The following is a 16,775-nucleotide window of genomic DNA, read 5'->3' on the forward strand; positions in this document are numbered from 1 at the left end:
GGGGGATCGGGCCCCGTGTGGCTTAGCAAGAGGCGGGAGGTGCCATTTTGGGGTTCTCCCCCATGGCTCCTGAGGGGAGGGGGCAGCCAGGACAGGTGGGAGGAGATGGCAGCTCCCAAACAGAGGTGCAAAACATGGGTCTGCTGACCCCCACCAGCCATGGTGTGCCCTTTTCCTTTCGGTCCTGCTCGTGGGCACCTGGTTGGCCGCTGCAGGAAGCCAGACTCTGGTCTGGGCATTACCAGATTCTGGGTTCTTGCTCTGTGTCCCTAGGGGTTCAGGGCAGGACCTCGGGCTTGATGTTGGATGAGTTGAAAGAGTTGCGTCCAAGTCCTGGAAAAACCCCTCCATGGGGCTGCACCTCTGTGGACCCCCTGTGGGGGGAGGGGTCCTTTTGGGTTGTCTAGAGCCAGCACTGCAGCCTTGCTGGTCCATGAAAGGCCGGCAAGCCAGCAGAGTCGGGGTTTTGCCTGATTTTTTGACCCTCCTGCACAGTTTCAAGTTTCAGCCTCCTTCGAAAGAAGGCTCACTGCAGTTCTGGCAGCATTCCTTTCCAATGAATCCATGTAACCCAACTCCCCGGCTGGCTTTTGGGGCAGGGGCTCGGGAAATTCTTGGCGAGTCCTGAAGCCTTTCTCTCTGCCGCCCCACTCCTGAGTCCTGTTTCTCAGCTACTTGCTAAAGTGGCGCATCCCTTGAAATCTTGGTTGCAAAAACGTCTTCCCTAAACAGCACTAAACGGAAAAATCTCTAGTGCCTTTTTCCGTCCTATCTATGGCTAGGGAAATTGTTTTTACCAATAATGATATTCATGGCATTCATATCCCTCCTTTTTCTCCCCAAAGAGCTATAGGCAGTATAAAGAGGAGAATGCCATTTTCAATGGTGAAGATGGGAAGCCGTTCGAAAATGGAAGCAATTGATTCTGGGTTTTTGGCATTCGGGTCCCGAAATGTTTGGCTTCCGAGATGCTCGAAAAATGGCAGGGTTGCAAAGCCGTTCATAAGGAGGTGAAGGTTTAGGCTGGGGGATTTGTGAGTGGCCCAGGGCCTTCCCCCAGGCCAGCCCGCCAGCCCCCCCCCAAGGTCTCAGGGGTGTCTGCCTTGACTATGGAGTTGGGAGCAAGGAACTGCAGTCTGTTCTTCTGTAGGGAGAGTGAAGGGGGAGTTTTCAGGCTCTTTGCCTAGGCGAGGGTCCCTCTGAAAGTCTTTGGGTCTCTGCTCTGGCAGATATAAAACGAGGCAGAAATATACCCTCAAAGCACTTTCTAAGATGAAAGCAGCCGATGCACAGGGAAGCCAAACAAAGAAGTGCTTGTTTGGGGCGGCTGTGTCTCCTTGTTTAGCTGGGGCAGCTCAGTCTGCAGACCACGAGACTCTTAATCTCAGGGTTGTGGGTCTGAGCCCCACCTTGGGCAAAAAGATTCCTGCTTTGCAGGGGGCTGGACTAGATGACCCTCAGGGACCCTTCCAACTTTGCAATTCTGTGAACCCTTGGTCATTGAAGGGAGCTGCCAGACCTGTGGTTTACTGAGCTGTCCGGCAGATATATTTGCAAAAAAAGAGGTTACCTTGCACTTTTCTTCTCTCAGAGGTTATGTGACCTTGCCAGCAATCTTGTTCTTTCCCGTATAATCATCTGTCCTTTTCTGGTGGGACTTTTTACAGTTAAAAAAGCAACGGTGCAGGATAATGGCCAAATTTTGTACAAATAAACAGTGCCCATGGAAGGGCCTTAAACTTGCTATTGTTATGGAGCCCGTCCTAGTGTAAAAGTGTGTGTGTGTGGAACGACACAATGTCAGTTGTCTGAGAATCTGGCATCTCTGGGTGGTACCGGCTTGGTGGACAAATGGCCATATGCCAAATTGGTCTCTGGGATGACCAGTACGACAGGCAGTGAAAGGAGCAGAACAATAAACGATCTTCTTGCATGTGGGTGAATATCGGAAGCTGCTCTGTCTAGCTCCATATTTTCTCTGCCAAGGCAGAGGGGCTTCTGGGTTATGTTTCACTACAACTCCCATCAGGCCTAGCAGCCAGCATGACCAACGGTCAGGGGTGACGATAGGAATTGCAGTCCATATGGACGGCCACCAGCCCTTGTCTCCCATGGTGGGCTGGTGACACCCCTTGGGGGGGGAAGAGAGTCTTCTGCAGCCCCACCTGGAGACGCCAGGGCTGCTTACAGGGCAGACACTCAGCTGCGGCCCTTTCTATCCGGTGGGTGCTGCTAACAGCTCAGCCCAGCCATAGCAGCTTTGCCGCTTCATACAAACCAATAGTCAAGGATGGAGACTTGTTGAGTCAGTGATATTGCCCTCCTCTTCTCTTGCTGGAACAGAGAGGAGCAACCTCCTTCCCATTCCCCTTAAAGCTGCCTCTTATTCCCAAGGCAACCCAGCAGCTGCCTTTGTGCTGTGGAAACAGCTCAGGTCTTCTTCTTCTCCATTGCAGCTGTCTTCCCTTTCGCAAAGCTGTTCTTGGCCGCCTCTCTCCTGCATCCCAGATTGTCCCCAGAAGGGAGATCTCCTTACTCCCCTCTCCTTCCCCCTTAGATGAGCCTGCTAGGTCAGGCCAGGGGCCCATCTAATCCAGCCCCCCCTTCTCTCAGGGGCCAACTATTCAGGAAACCCACAAGCAGGTTTTGAGCGCATGAGCAGCGCACTCTCCTCCTGGGGTTTCCACAGCTGAGATTCAGCAGCATTGCTTCTTCCAGCTCTGGAGCCAGGGCAGAGACATCCTGGCCAGTAGCCATCAACAGCCCTCTCCTCCTCCATGCATTTGTCTAATCTTCTTCTAAAGCCATCCAAGTTGGTGGCCATCATGTGGGAGGGAGTTCCACAGTCTAACTCTGCACTGCATGAAGGAGGACTTTATCGGCCCTGAAGCTTTGTTGGGTGTCCCCGAGTTAGAGTGTTAGGAGGGAGGGAGGGAGGGAAATATCACTTTCTCCGTGCCGCGCATCAATGTACAGTCATACCTGGGTTACAGATGCTTCAGGTTGTGTTTTTTTCGGGTTATGGATCGCCGAAACCCGGAAGTACCAGAACGGGTTACTTCTGGGTTTCGGCAGTTGTGCATCCCCAGAAGCACTAAATCGTGCTTTGTGCATGCACAGAAGCGCCAAATTACAACCCATGCGTGCGCAGACACACCGCTGCGGGTTGCAAATGTGCATCCTGCACAGATCATGTTCACAACCTGAGCGCCCACTGTATAAAGTTCTTCCATGCCACCTCACCCTTGCCTTTTCTCTCAACTAAAATGCTTCAAATTTCACAGGGAATTTGCCAGCAGGGGCACTTAGGAAATATTCAGCCATGCACCTGATTGGTGAAGCAAAATGATTGGAATCTGGCCATGGTTTTTAATGTGATTTGCAAAAAATGGGCCCCTCCTGGCCATGACGGCATTTTCAGTTTTGAGAAATCTCTCTGATGTGCCCCAGGCTTCTAGCCATGTGCCTTTAGAAAGACAAGCCCCTCTCCTGCCCCCTCGCTTGAGAAGGCAAGCTCAGGCGCATCTGCCTTAAGGGGCCGGGGGTCCCCATCTCAGCAGAACTTTGCCGTGGCCTCAACCGCAGACCTCCCTGAGCGAGTCTTCCAAATAGGAACTAGCTGCAAGCATGGGGGGGAGCTGGGGGGGGCGGGTTAGGCACCCTGCTAGGGCGAAACATGTTTCTTTTCTGAATTGATAGTAATTATTCCCAAATTTGCACCTCTTATGTGCAAATTAGACGATGTGAATCTGTTTGCTCTTTTTGTCTAAGTGGCCACCCAGTGAAATCTAGGGACATAATTCTTCTGGCTTTGCTGGCAGAGAGATGCAGAGCAGAGGACCAGCTTTGCCCAGGTGGCATCCAAAGAGCTTTTGTTGCCTTCCCCATCTCTGCAATGGGCATCATTTCCAGCAGTGATGCTTTTTTGGAAGCCCTTTTGGAAAAAGCTTGCCCGGTCTTGGTCGTGTGGAGCCCCTGACAGTGCAGTCTCCTCGACCCCCACATCCCAGTTACATGAGACACCCGGCAGAACCAGCCTCCCCCCCCCCCGCCCCCTTCCTCCCTTCTACATGACTTCTGCATTCTTTGACTGGCCTATTTAGCTCTGAAATTCCAGCTCCCAGATGTGAATGAGCCCCAGCTGTGGAGACGGAACTTGAAAGGCAGCTTGGGGCTGCCTTGGGGGATGGGAGAGGAGCTCGGGCCCACAGGATGGGGGGGCCACATGCAGACACGGGGGGGGGGACTGCGGTCTGCGCAGCCCCAGGGAGAGCAGGTTTGGGGGGCCTCCGGCTGTTCTGGTTGGGAGTGGCTTCTCCCATTTGGCAGATGAAAAGGTTCCTAAGTTCTTTAGGGTTGCCAGACCTCCAGCTCTGACCTGAAGTCTGCAGGTGGGTGAGAAAGCCCTTAATAAGAATTAAAAAATCGCCAAGACGACATGCATTGCAGCCTGCAAGCCTTCAGATCAGGAGCTGGCTGCAAATTCTAGCGTAGGATCATAGATTCAGCGTTGGAAGGGCCCCTTTGAGTCACCTAGTCTAGCCCAGGCATCCCCAACCTTCGGCCCTCCAGATGTTTTGGACTACAATTCCCATCATCCCTGACCACTGGTCCTGTTAGCTCGGGATTGTGGGAGTTGTAGGCCAAAACATCTGGAGGGGTGCCTGGTCTAACCCCTTGCAATGCAGGAATTGCAACACTCAGCGAGATCTGCGCTCCTCTGCTTCCTTCTCCCAATTAACCTCCGTCTCCAGGGTCCATAACGTCACTTGGGGCCACTACTAGGTATCAGGTCTGGGCCCGGAAATCTCAGGGGCTAGAATGCTCCTTACCTGGCAACCCTACACCGTTGACTCCACTTCTTCCAGGGTTGCATTCTCAGCCACAAAACTGTGGTCCTGTTCCGTTGCTTTCAAAATGAGGCTCGGGACTTTCAGTGTCTTGTGTGAAACTTTGTGCTTTTGCTGACTTCCATGTTGAAAATGCCAAAGCATCAGGATGGCTCCCAAATTAATTCCAGGCGTGTGTTTGTGGAGGCGCGGTGGTTCAGTGTGGGAATGATGCAAAGAACCAATGTGGCGTTTGGCCTGATGGGAATCTGTGTCACCAGTGACGAACAGCAAGGAATGGGAGGGAACTGCATCCTGCACTTGGAAGCTCCAGGGCTTAGTGGAACCCAAGAAGGCTCCACAGCAGGGGCTGCCAACGTGGCGCCCAGGGGCACACTGCTACCCCTGATGCTTGCACAACCCCCACCCCTTGGTCAGGCAGGGGTTTGCCTTTTTCCTCACTCAGAAATCCCAGGGGCCCCAAGAAGGCTGGTTCCTGTGGGAGGGAGTTCCACAGTTTTAACCATGTGCTGAATTTTCCAACTCTCGTCTTCACTGTATGTGCTCTAGAACGGGGTGTTTGCATTGCGACTCTGGAAAACATGTGTGGAGGTGGAGACTTGCCCAGCTCTGGAAGGCAGTTTTTTTTCCTCTCTCTCTCTTTCTGTTTCTTTTGCTTTTTTTGTATCCTGCATCTGCTGACGAAGCAACTTCTGCCTTGGCTTCCTCTCTCCTGGGAGCCCTGCTTGTTATGTCTAGCTCTCGCAGCAAACAAGAACCTCCAAGGCTACTCGCGGCTGCGCCAAGTACTTGAGTTTTTGGAAAGCCAGAGTTAGCTACTGCCTGAAGTCCCACGCTCTGGGACGGGGGCCCCTCTAGGCCGGGGTCTTCATTTTTGTGTCTCTTTGGACTTCGAGGCCCGTGGTGCTCCCAGACCAGGTCTTCTCTGAGTCAGCTTGGCTGCAAACACAGCCCAAAGTGGGTGGTAAGGGAACACTGAAAATAACGGCTGAGGTTTCATTTTGCAAGGCATCCTTAAGGCGGCTCCAGGCTCCTCTGAAATCCTCTTTACAGCAAGCTGTAGTTGGGCCTGGGTGTACCACAATTTGCAAGCAAGTGTGCACAGTTCTACTTAGTACAAGAAGCAGAGCACAGGGGTCTAGGCCTCCCAATATGTTTCATGCTTGACGGAGGCCATTTTCCTCTTTCTTTCTGTCTTACTCCCTTCCCTCCTTTCTCAGGAATGGACCTTTCTGCCAATCAGGATGAGGAGAGCGACCAGGAAACCTTCCAACTGGAAATCAACAAAGATACTAAGAAATGCACCTTCCGGACCTATACTGGGAAATACTGGACCCTGACCTCCAACGGGGGGGTGCAATCCACTGCCTCCACTAAGTGAGTCCTCTTTTAGGCAAATGGGTCTGAATGAGCTTTTGGGGCAGCCTTGTCATCCTGTGAATAATTAAAATAAGAGGTTTTTCGGTTTTTTTAAAGGTTGTGATGTGTTGCCATTGCTGTTTTGTTTTTTTTAACTTATTGAGTGCCATAATTTCTATGCCCCATTTCTTTTTTAAAAAGAAAATAAATTGTAGTGGTGAACAACACAAAATCAACCACAACATTATGTCAATAAAACAAATATGGAATGCATCATAAATCATAGAGGAGAGCAGGGCATCAGCAGAACCTGATCACTCTTCCAGGAAAGACGGAGTGAGCAGGTGAATTTCAAGCAATACGGTAGGTTCCTGTCTGGTGTTTGCTGGAAGCGCATTCGAAGGAGGCAGGTGCCACCACACTAAAAGCCCTGGTCTCAGTGAGCATAAGACAAACCACGGGACAAGGAGAGCCTTTGAATTCAATCCCTTTCCCAGTTTATGAATAGGGAATGTGGGTCGGTCTCTCTCTCTCTCTCTCTCTCTCTCTCTCTCTCTCTCACACACACACACACAGAGAGAGAGAGAGAGAGAGAGAGAGAGAGAGAGTGTCTTGTGGCACCTTAGAGAATTATCCTTATGGCATAATCTTTTCTTGATTACAGTCTACTTAATCAAATGCAAGTAAACAAAAGCAAAGTCCATGAAAGCTTATGCCATAATAAGTTAGTATTTGAAGCTGCCACAAAAAACACTTGCTGGTGTCGCTGCGAGAGGCTAATGAGGGATACCTCTCTGGAAAGAGAAATCTAAGCTTCCTTGAAATTGTCACCTGAGTCTGAAAACCTGATCACCAGGGAAGATCCAGGAGGCTTGTAAAATTCCAGCTGCTGCCATACAATGCTGTCTTGCCCGTGTGTCGGCCAACCACTTGCTTTCCTCTGTGTGGATCGAGTCCGGCTGCATATTGCTGCACAAAGCGCAGGGGGCCCCACTGCTCCCTGTGGGAATGTTCAGGGAGGCAGGAGAGGATATATTGTTTATTAATAGCCTTCCTAACTTACGCTAGCAAGTTCCTTTACTTAGCAGAGTTTTACTTTGCCCTTTTCAACGCACGGCGGGTAGCTGGTTGCAGGCTCTTGTAAGCTTCTCACTATTAGGTTCCTGGAAAGTTCCCTTATATACCTTAAAATAAAAAAAATGCCATAATCTTGATTAAAGTATATAAAAGAAGTTTACTCACATCAGTTCACAGTTGGATCCCTGAAGGCAGACTTAGTTACAAAGTATATACATGTGAATCTATCCCATGTGGGGATAATCCCAGTGCATCTCTAGCTAAAAAGCTGCTCCAACGACGAGGAAGTCAAAGACAGAGATAGTTCTGCTTGCCTTGTCCCTTTTGTTACCTGGACAGGTAAGGCCACGCCCACCTCTAGTCACATGCAAAGGATGTATGTCCCAGCCAGGAGGAAACAGGAAGTTTCCGACTGGCTGGACCAAACATTCCCCTGCATGTCCACTCTAGGAAAACAAGGAATGTTGTACTTGGCTGCTACGTATGTATCACACCCCAGACTCCCTGTATGGAAAGAGAACCCCAGAGCAGCTGAGTCAGGGGATCCAAGCTGTGTGCGTACACTTCCCCACCCCAAAAGAATAAAACCTTAATGGCTGGCCTGTTGCTTCTCACGCTCATGCGCTCTCTCTGCCACAGCAGGAATGCCAACTGTTACTTCGACATCGAGTGGTGCGATCGGCGCATCACCCTGAAAGCGGCAAACGGCAAATACGTCACAGCGAAGAAGAACGGGCAGCTGGCCGCCACGGTGGAGACAGCCAGTAAGGATTCTTTGGCTCTGGAAGTGGGGGGAGTTGGGGGGGGGCTTAGGTCCATGGGATGCCCTGGGTGAGTGACAGACAAGACCTTATTGCCTTAGACCAGAGATGGGGAGCCTGCAGGACTCCTCCAAATGAGGATGGATCCCACCCCCATCATCCCTGACCATTCACCCATTCCCAATTCCTATACAAGAATCCAATGTCTCTATTCAGACCAGGTCTCTCCATGGTTTTAAGTTTGGTAATAAGTTGCAATACCTGGAGCCCAGGGGGTTGGGGGCTCAGCAGCAAGAGCCCCCACCTACAGATGCCCCTCCCCTGCCTTAAACCATCAGCCTTGCATGCTCTCCCTGAAAAGCTACAACCTCTGCCATCTTCTGGCTGAGTATTACTATTTTTAAAAAGCTTGTATCAATCAAGCCTGCAATAAACCCAGATGCCAACTTTACTGCCACATACACCCGGATGCAGGTGGCGCTGTGGGTTAAACCACTGAGCCTAGGGCTTGCCGATCAGAAGGTCGGCGGTTCGAATCCCCATGACGGGGTGAGCTCCCGTTGCTCTGTCCCTGCTCCTGCCAACCTAGCAGTTCGAAAATAAGTGCAAGTAGATAAATAGGTCCCACTCTGGCGGGAAGGTAAACGGGATTTCCATGCACTGTTCTGGTTTCGCCAGAAGTGGCTTAGTCATGCTGGCCACATGACCCGGAAGCTGTACGCTGGCTCCCTCGGCCAATAAAGCAAGATGAGTGCCACAACCCCAGAGTCGTCTGCAAGTGGACCTAACAGTCAGGGGTCCCTTTACCTTTACACCCGGACAACACCATTACTGGCCCCAACAACATCAAACATACCATCTCAGGACTATTTAATTGCTCCTCTACTAACATTGTGTATGCCATCAAATGCCAACAGTGCCCTTCAGCTCTCTCTATTGGACAAACAGGCCCAGCCCTACGCCAAAGGATAAATGGACATAAATCTGACATCAGGAATCACAAGACAAACCAGTAGGAGAACACTTCAATCTCCCAAGACATTCTATACAAGATCTCAAAGTAGCTGTCTTATTGCAAAAGAATTTCAGAAATAGAGAAGAAAAAGAGAAGTTGCTGAATTGCAACTTATTACCAAACTTAGAACCATGGAGAGACCTCGTCTGAATAGAGACACTGGATTCTTATCTCATTATACATGATTAAGCTATTTTTGGCCATCTCATCCCTTGCTTTTCCCCATTAACAGTCGTCAACAGGTTTACCACCCCTATCAGCCAATCACCCATTCCCACCACCCTTCTGAGTAATACCCCTCCCCACCCTCTCCCTATATTTAAGGGTCCGGTGACTTCTGTTTCAGTGTATCTGAAGTGTGTATGCACACGAAAGTTCATACTAGGAAGGAATTGTTTTTATTTTGTATCAGTCAAATCTTTAATACGGTCATAGACCTGCACAAGTAGAGGCGGTGGTACAGTCATTTAGAATCTATAAAATGTTTCGGAAAGCTCAAAAGTATTAAAACAGAAGGTATATCTAAAAGACTATAAGAATCTAAAAGAAGGGTTAGGCACGGATATGAAAGAGGATAAATGGTTAGTATATAAAGGACTACAACTATCAATTTAGAGAGCACTCTGATGTGAGTGTTCATTAAATCTAGTTTGTGGCACAGGTCATCATCCGTCGGATCTTGAGCGCTGCTGTGCAGAATCCAGAAACGTATGTTGTAGCAGGATTGGTATCTGACAGCAAGCAGGGAGACATAAAATTGTCCTGTGCGCTCTGGGTACTTACAGAGTCGTGGGGAGATGAGGCTAATACGAATACGAAAAGCTTGTATACAGTGGACGCTCCGGTTGCGAACGTGAACCGTGCGGGATGCACGTTTGCAACCCACAGTGTTTGCAACCCATGTATGCGCACACACGGGTTGCGATTCAGCGCTTCTGCACATGCGCAAAGCGTGATTTAGCTTTTCTGCACATGTGCGACCGCTGAAACCCAGAAGTTACCCATTCTGGTACTTCTGGGTTTCGGCAGTCCATAATCCGAAAAAATGCAACCTGAAGCGTCTGTAACCCGAGGTATGGCTGTATTTCTATCCGCAAAGGTATCGAGGCTGCATGTGATGATTAAAAAGCCAGAGTAAAAATGGTGTCGTGATAACAGTAAGAAGGGAATTTCCGAGCAGCAGAATCGAAGGCCAGGAAATGCCCCGAGAAAGAAGAATGCCTCCTTCTTTTTAATCGCTGGCAAAACTTAAGAGGGGAAGCGCTTCCTTGGCATAACTGAATCCCGTTTTCCCGAGCGTTCTTCCTTCCTCTAAGACAGTACCAGAGTCTGACTGAGCCCAGCCAAGAGCGTCTGCCTGGTCCAGGACTGCTCTGGCGTCTGCAAGAGTTGGCCTTCCTCAACAGCTGTTTGGGGACTACAGATCCCATCAGCATAGCCCTGCTCCCCACCAACCTCTGGACTTCTCTCGGAAGAGAGCCTCTGAGGGGCAAAGCGTCTGGGTAGGATCTCATGGGAAAAGGTATATTGAGGCCCCAAGCTATGCAAGGCCTTGGAGGTGAAAACCGAGCGCTCAAGTCTCTATAGAGTCGTAAGGGACCCTGTGGGTCATCTAGTCCACCCCGCCCTGCAGTGTAGAAATCGCAACTCAAGCTTCCCTGACAGAGGAGCATCCAGCCTCTGCTTAAAAACCTCCAAGGAAGGAGAGTTCGCCGCTGTCCAAGATCTTTTGCCGCCAGGAAGTCCTTCCTGCTGTTTAGTTGGAATCTCCTTGGCCTGCAATTCGAACCCGTCTCCCGGGCCATGACCCTCCTTCTGTCTTCCCTGGCGGACAGGTGAGACGGAACACTTCCTCATGAAGCTGATCAACCGGCCCATCATCGTTCTGCGGGGGGAGCATGGCTTCATTGGCTGCCGGAAAGTGACAGGAACCCTGGATTCCAACCGCTCCTCCTACGATGTCTTCCAGCTGGAGTTCAACGACGGGGCCTACAACATCAAAGGTGGGGAACTCCTCCTTGGGGTGAGGGGCTTGGCTTTGGTTCTGCTAGCCCAGGGTTTCCCAAACGTGGGCCTCCAGCTGTTTGTGGACTACAATTCCCATCATCCATGTCCACTGGTCCTGCTAGCTAGGGATGATGGGAGTTGTAGTCCAAAAAAAAAGCTAGAGACCCATGTTTGGGAAACTCTGGGCTCTAGGCAGGGCTGCATTGACGTTCCACAAGAATGTCTGCTTTCCTTCTGAAAAGAGGAGCCACATTTCTCGCCCTCCGTGTCCCCCGAGGTACCTCTGCTACAGGCATGGCCAAACTTGGCCCTCCAGCTGTTTTGGGACTACAGTTCCCATCATCCATGACCTGTTAGCAAGGGATGATAGGAGTTGTAGTCCAAAAACAGCTGGAGGGCCAAGTTTGGCCATGCCTGCTGTGGTACCACGTTGCTGGACTACAACTCCCAGCAACCTGACCCTTGGCCCTGCTGGTCACTGGAGTTTCTCTCAGCCCCCTCTGCAGGGGGGCGGCCATGTTAGCAACCCCTGGCGCTCAGTGTTCCAGGGAGATTCTTCCTCCGCGGAGCAGCGTGACCCCCTTTCCCTTCTCCGCTTCCAGATTCCACTGGGAAGTACTGGACGGTGGGCAACGAGGCCTCTGTCTCCAGCAGCAGCGACACACCGGTGGACTTCTTTTTCGAGTTCTGCGACTACAACAAGGTGGCCATCCGAGTGAACGGGAAATACTTGAAGGGCGACCACGCCGGCGTCCTCAAAGCCTCTGCCGACACAATCGACCCCTCCACCCTCTGGGAGTATTAAATGCACTTTAGCACTTCCCTCTCTCGTTCCAAGCTCTCCATCCATCCATCCACCCCCCTCCACCCCCCTCTCTGTGTCTCCCCTCTTCATTTTCAGTTGCCAATTTCTCTTGTTTTCCCTGTTCGGTTGCCTCCCTTCCTAAAGCAGAGAGGCTCCCTTCCCTGCCTGTCCTGCTGCTTCTCTCCCGCCGTAGAAGTTTTGGGTTGATCTTGTCTCTTTGAAACTGGAAAAATGTACTTAACCTGCAGAAAACGGTGCACTTCTTGCGGGGTGTGTGTATGTGTGTGTGTGTGTTGCTTTGTTGGAATACCAAACTTGGTCCTCTGAATTTGAAAGGGAATAAATCCCGCTAAAGTAGAGCAGCCTCTGTCGCCCCCTTTATTGGCATCTCCCCTGATGCCATTTATGTGGGGCGATTCTAGTATTGACCTAAGCCAAGGAGCTAGTTTAGCGAAGCCTCTGCTGTTTCCGCTTTCTGCTTTCTTGGTTCAATGCTGGCCATGTGGATAAGCCTGAAAAGGGCTTCTCCCTTCTTCTGTAGCCGGTCAGGATTTGTCCGTCTCTCTTTCCTCCTTGGCTTCCTTTTCCTTACTCAGGCAGAGAAGTCTTCTCCTGGCGCACCCTGTCCCTCCATGAAGTGTCAGGGGGGGACAGCCAGATGGACGGTCTGTGTGGGTGAAGTCTGAGAGTCAGTTTAGAGACCGACTTTGGCCAGCGAGTTAAGTACAGTTACTGAGGACTAGAAACTTTGCCCACGTTTTTAAAAATTAGCGAGCTGCTTTTGGTGGACCACTGCTAAGTCATTCATCTCGTCGGGGGCTGAGCTTGAGGAAGAGCTCTCCCTCCCTTGCTCTTAGGTGCCCAGGGAGCATCTCTTGAGTGAAAAGGCTTGAAAGAACCGCACTGACAAAGCTGTGCCACTGCCTTACTCTCCCTCTCTGTGTCCCTCGGGTCCTGCAAGTTGTTGTTAAGAGCCCCTTTCCTCCCCTCTTTTATATTGCTGTCTTTGATATCTCGAAATAATAATAATAGAAGGGATCACAGCTACCTGTGAAATTACTGCCTGTCCATGACAGCATCTGATAGATGTCAAACTGCACACCTGATCTGCACCAGGCCCTCTTCCTTGCCTCCCATAGGGGGGGGGCCGTGAAAGACCTTTATTTTACTCCTCCGTGCCTCCCAACAAGGAGCGGTTGGCCCCAGAGCCACGGACGGCGTCGTTTCCCTCTTCCTAAGTGACCCTCTCCTGGCTGGGACTTTGTGTCTCAAGGGGAGTCTTATCTCAGTCGTGTTTGTTTGGGTGCAAATGCAGAGCTTTGGGCTAGGAAGAGGCCAGGAAAGGTGGTGAAGGGGGGGGGGTGACACCCACGTCGCAGAGGTCTTTGAGAAGGAGGCTCTCTACGCTTTTCAACCGCTTCCTGGACTCTGTGGGGGAAGCGAGTTGCCGCTCTCGATTCACAGGAATAGACAGCCTTTTTTAAAATTAGCAGCCTTTGCACAGTAATAGCACAGCACATTTCCTCCCCCCCCAAAAAAAAAAAAACCTGGAATCTTTGCCCTACCCCTTAAGCGTTCTTCACCAAGCGGTCTTTCGGAATTGAGGCATCACTCTCCCATCTTGGGGGCTACCTCTTCTCTGCCCCCTGCAGCCCCTCACGTGCCTCTTCCAGGGTTTCCCCCCAAGGCTGCTCTGAACCCCCTCTTGCCCCCCAGCCGATTGCTCTGCTTGTGGGGTTCCTGGGGCAACCCAAGGTGACCAAACAGCGTGTTTCTTGTCTATTTATATATGCTCTCTCCGAAGAGTCCACCTCCACTGTCTGTACTAGATTTGCAGTATTGTATAATCCATTTGTAGCCTGTTGCTTAACTGTTCGGGAGTTTGGGAAAAAGTCTTGTGTACCTTGGTTTGTTCTTCTGGGCTGCCTTTTTGGGGGGTCCCCTCCTTTCCCTCGGCCAACCCGGGGCCCTCCAGAGGTTTGGCACCCCAGCTCCCATCTGCCGCAACGTCATTCAACCACGTTGGCTGGGGCAAGTGGTCCAAAAACATCTGGATGGCGCCAGCTGTGGCCCTTTGCTTGGGCAGCCTCTGCCTGTTCCGGCAGCCCGATTTCTCATGCACTGCAGAGGGAGGAAAAGATTCCCTTTGTGACTGAACGCCACCTGACCATCAGCCGCCCTGCAGCCACGGCTGGGTTTTCCTGTTGCCAAAATTCAGAGCACCAGCCCTCCTTTTGCTCCAGGCGGGAGGACGCTACAAGCCTTAAACGTGCCACGCACCCTTTGCCACCTTCAGGGGCCTTTTCCGCACTTGGTGCTAAATTCTGGAGCAACTGGAATGATTTGCCTTATGAGGAAAGGAGGGTCACTTCTGGGATGGCCCAGGAGCTCTGCGTGGATTTATCGGGACATTTTGGGAGTGGTGAAGTCCAGGGAATTCTCAAGGGAAACACAGAGCTTTGGGGAAAGGGGGCGGCTGCTGGGGGGCTGAGTGTCTGCCCCCCAATCCTTCAATACTTGCTGGCTTTCATACTTCATGCTGCACCCCCACCCCAAAACCCCTTATTTCATGGATGACTGTTTGAAACTTGTAACCCCAGCTGGCTTCTCCCATGTAACGATTTTTTAAAATCCGAGAATCCTCCTTGCCTTTCTTCCTTGGCTGTTGTGGCTCTGCAAAAAACGACGACTCACGTTCTGGTATATTTGGTTCAAGTTTTTCCCCCCTTGATATTTTTTTTTTTTGTAAGTGCCATTTGTATAACAAGCTTCAAATGGAGAAGTGACAAAATTAAAAACCTGCATTCAGATAAGGAACAAAAATGTGTCGTTTCTCTTCTTTTCCCCACCCCCCAAAAAACCCCTCCTATATCTATATCCATACCTATATCTATATCATCTATTTCCATACCATAAGTGTTTCTGGTTTGACTAAGCACACTTCAGAAATCCTACAAAGCTGATGCTGGTCAGTACAGACCACGGTTTCCCAAACTTGGGTCTTCAACTGCTTTTGGGCTAGAATTCCCATCATCCCTGACCCAGACTGGTCTTGCTAGCTGGGGATGATGGGAGTTGTAGTCCAACAACTGCTGGGTTAGACAGTCCTGAGCGGCACCCACAGACTGGCTCTGTTTGAGACCCCTTTTCCCTGGGACAAGTCCCGTTGAAGCGCAAGTCCAAGCGCTCCGTTGCCCTGGCTTTCCGTTTCGGACGGTGAGCGCTGAACATGCTCCGTTCCCATTGCGATGTGTTTGGGCCTTTCTCCCTTCAGGTCCCTTAAAATAAAAATGCCAAATCCCGAGTTCCTCAAAAAGCCTGCAAATCACTTCCCTTGTGCACGACTCGTGCTATTTTGACCCCGTAAGCAGAGATGTGAACTCCTAAACACCCGAGGCAGAACATTCAGGGGGCATTGCGGACCCTGCCTGTTTGTGGTTTGACTAAGCACACTTGCATGTTAAAAGATGGACACCAAGGATCCCCGTCCTAGAATGCAAGAGCCACTCTGGCCGGCTGCTGCTAGGACTCCTCCAGCCCATAAGCATCCCCTGTCAGTACGCCTTTCAACTGATGTCAGCGACTGGGCTAGACGACTGGAGAACTTTCAGAGACCTTCCAGTCCTGGAAAGCAGGTCTCAGTGCACCAGACCCACAACTGTGCATTGTGAGCATATAAGTAACATGGAAGCTAGCCGTGAAGCGTAACTTCTTTTATTTCTAATAGCTACTACAAACTAAAGAACGACTGGCTTGCTTAAGTGTGTTACACCTCCCACTCAGCCATCTAGTCACTACATAGATAACACTCTCTCCACACACAGAATCAGGCACTCCTCCTTTCTCAAAACATCGGATCAGGAGATGCTTGCAATGGGAGGGGGTGAAAATATCAACATCCCCTGCCCCCAGTCTCTCTCAGGAGGAAGCGCTCAGCCCCCCTCACCTCTTGAATCCAAGAAGAACATAACTGCATGCTGGGTCAAGCCAGAGGGCTCCCCCCCCCCAGTCCACCATCCTGTTCTTAAAGGTGCCAATTTTGGAAACTCTTGAAGCAGGACGACAGCACAATAGCACACTCCCCTACTGCAGTTTCCAGCAACAGATATCACCCTCATCGTTAAATTGGTATACTGCTCGTCATCCACAAATCTCAGGGTGGTCTGCAACATAAAATTGCAATATTAAAACCACAAAATCCGTAGCAAAAATAAAAGCAACAAACCAATAGTTGCCCCCCCCCCAAAAAAACACATTTAAAAGGGCATCAGATGCCAATCACCCAAAGGTCTGGAAGAAGAGGAACGCTTTCATCTAGTGCCTAAAAACATAGTGAAGGTGCCAGCCGAAACTCCCTAGGGCCACCACAGAAAAGGCCCCGTTCTCGTGTTGCCACCCTCTGGCCCTCTCATGGAGGAGGCAGATGAAGAAGGGCCTCAGAAGAGGAGGATCACAGGGTCTGGCTTTAGAAGAGGATTGGACAAATTCACACAGATGACTAGCTACCATGGCTCTGCTCGGCTTCCACAGTTGGAGGCAGCAATTTTTCTGAGTCCCAGGTTGCTGGAAACTGCAGGAGGGGAGAATTGCTTTTGTGCTCTAATCCTGCTTGCGGGTTTCCCATTGGAGCGTCTGGTCAGCTACTCTGGAGGACTAGAAGGCTCACCTTACAATCTTGTACTATGGTGCAACAATATTCAGATTGAAGTCTTTTGTAAAACCACGGCATCCACACGCAGAGAGGAGGTTGGCCGCTGCATCTCTGCATGATCTACTGTTCTGGATTTGCCTCCTTCCAGCAGGTGGGTGGTGAGAAGGCCTGGTCTCAGCAATGGAATGGGGTGGGTCATTTAATAGCTCCTCGTGCAGAAAGCAGAAGAGCACAAGACAGCATGGTGCAA

The 16,775-nt window shown here is 50.8% G+C and overlaps 1 protein-coding gene across 2 annotated transcripts in view; it reads left to right on the top strand.

The window, feature by feature from the left end:
* The window catches only part of FSCN1 (fascin actin-bundling protein 1), a 41,088-nt gene extending 26,401 nt beyond the window's left edge, over nucleotides 1-14,687 (top strand). The window contains exons 2-5 of one of the 2 annotated variants that reach the window (XM_082199795.1): nucleotides 6,071-6,227; nucleotides 7,926-8,050; nucleotides 10,898-11,065; nucleotides 11,672-14,687. In XM_082199795.1, the coding sequence (XP_082055921.1) occupies nucleotides 6,071-6,227; nucleotides 7,926-8,050; nucleotides 10,898-11,065; nucleotides 11,672-11,874 (653 nt within the window). In that variant the 3' untranslated portion in view covers nucleotides 11,875-14,687. The remainder of the gene's footprint in view (nucleotides 1-6,070; nucleotides 6,228-7,925; nucleotides 8,051-10,897; nucleotides 11,066-11,671) is intronic. The other variant, XM_082199796.1, reaches the window with a different exon arrangement.
* Nucleotides 14,688-16,775: the final 2,088 nt, after the last annotated feature.

This window comes from Podarcis vaucheri (genome assembly GCF_965113315.1).
Source record: "Podarcis vaucheri genome assembly, chromosome: 14".
In the NCBI taxonomy this organism is placed as follows: domain Eukaryota; kingdom Metazoa; phylum Chordata; class Lepidosauria; order Squamata; family Lacertidae; genus Podarcis; species Podarcis vaucheri.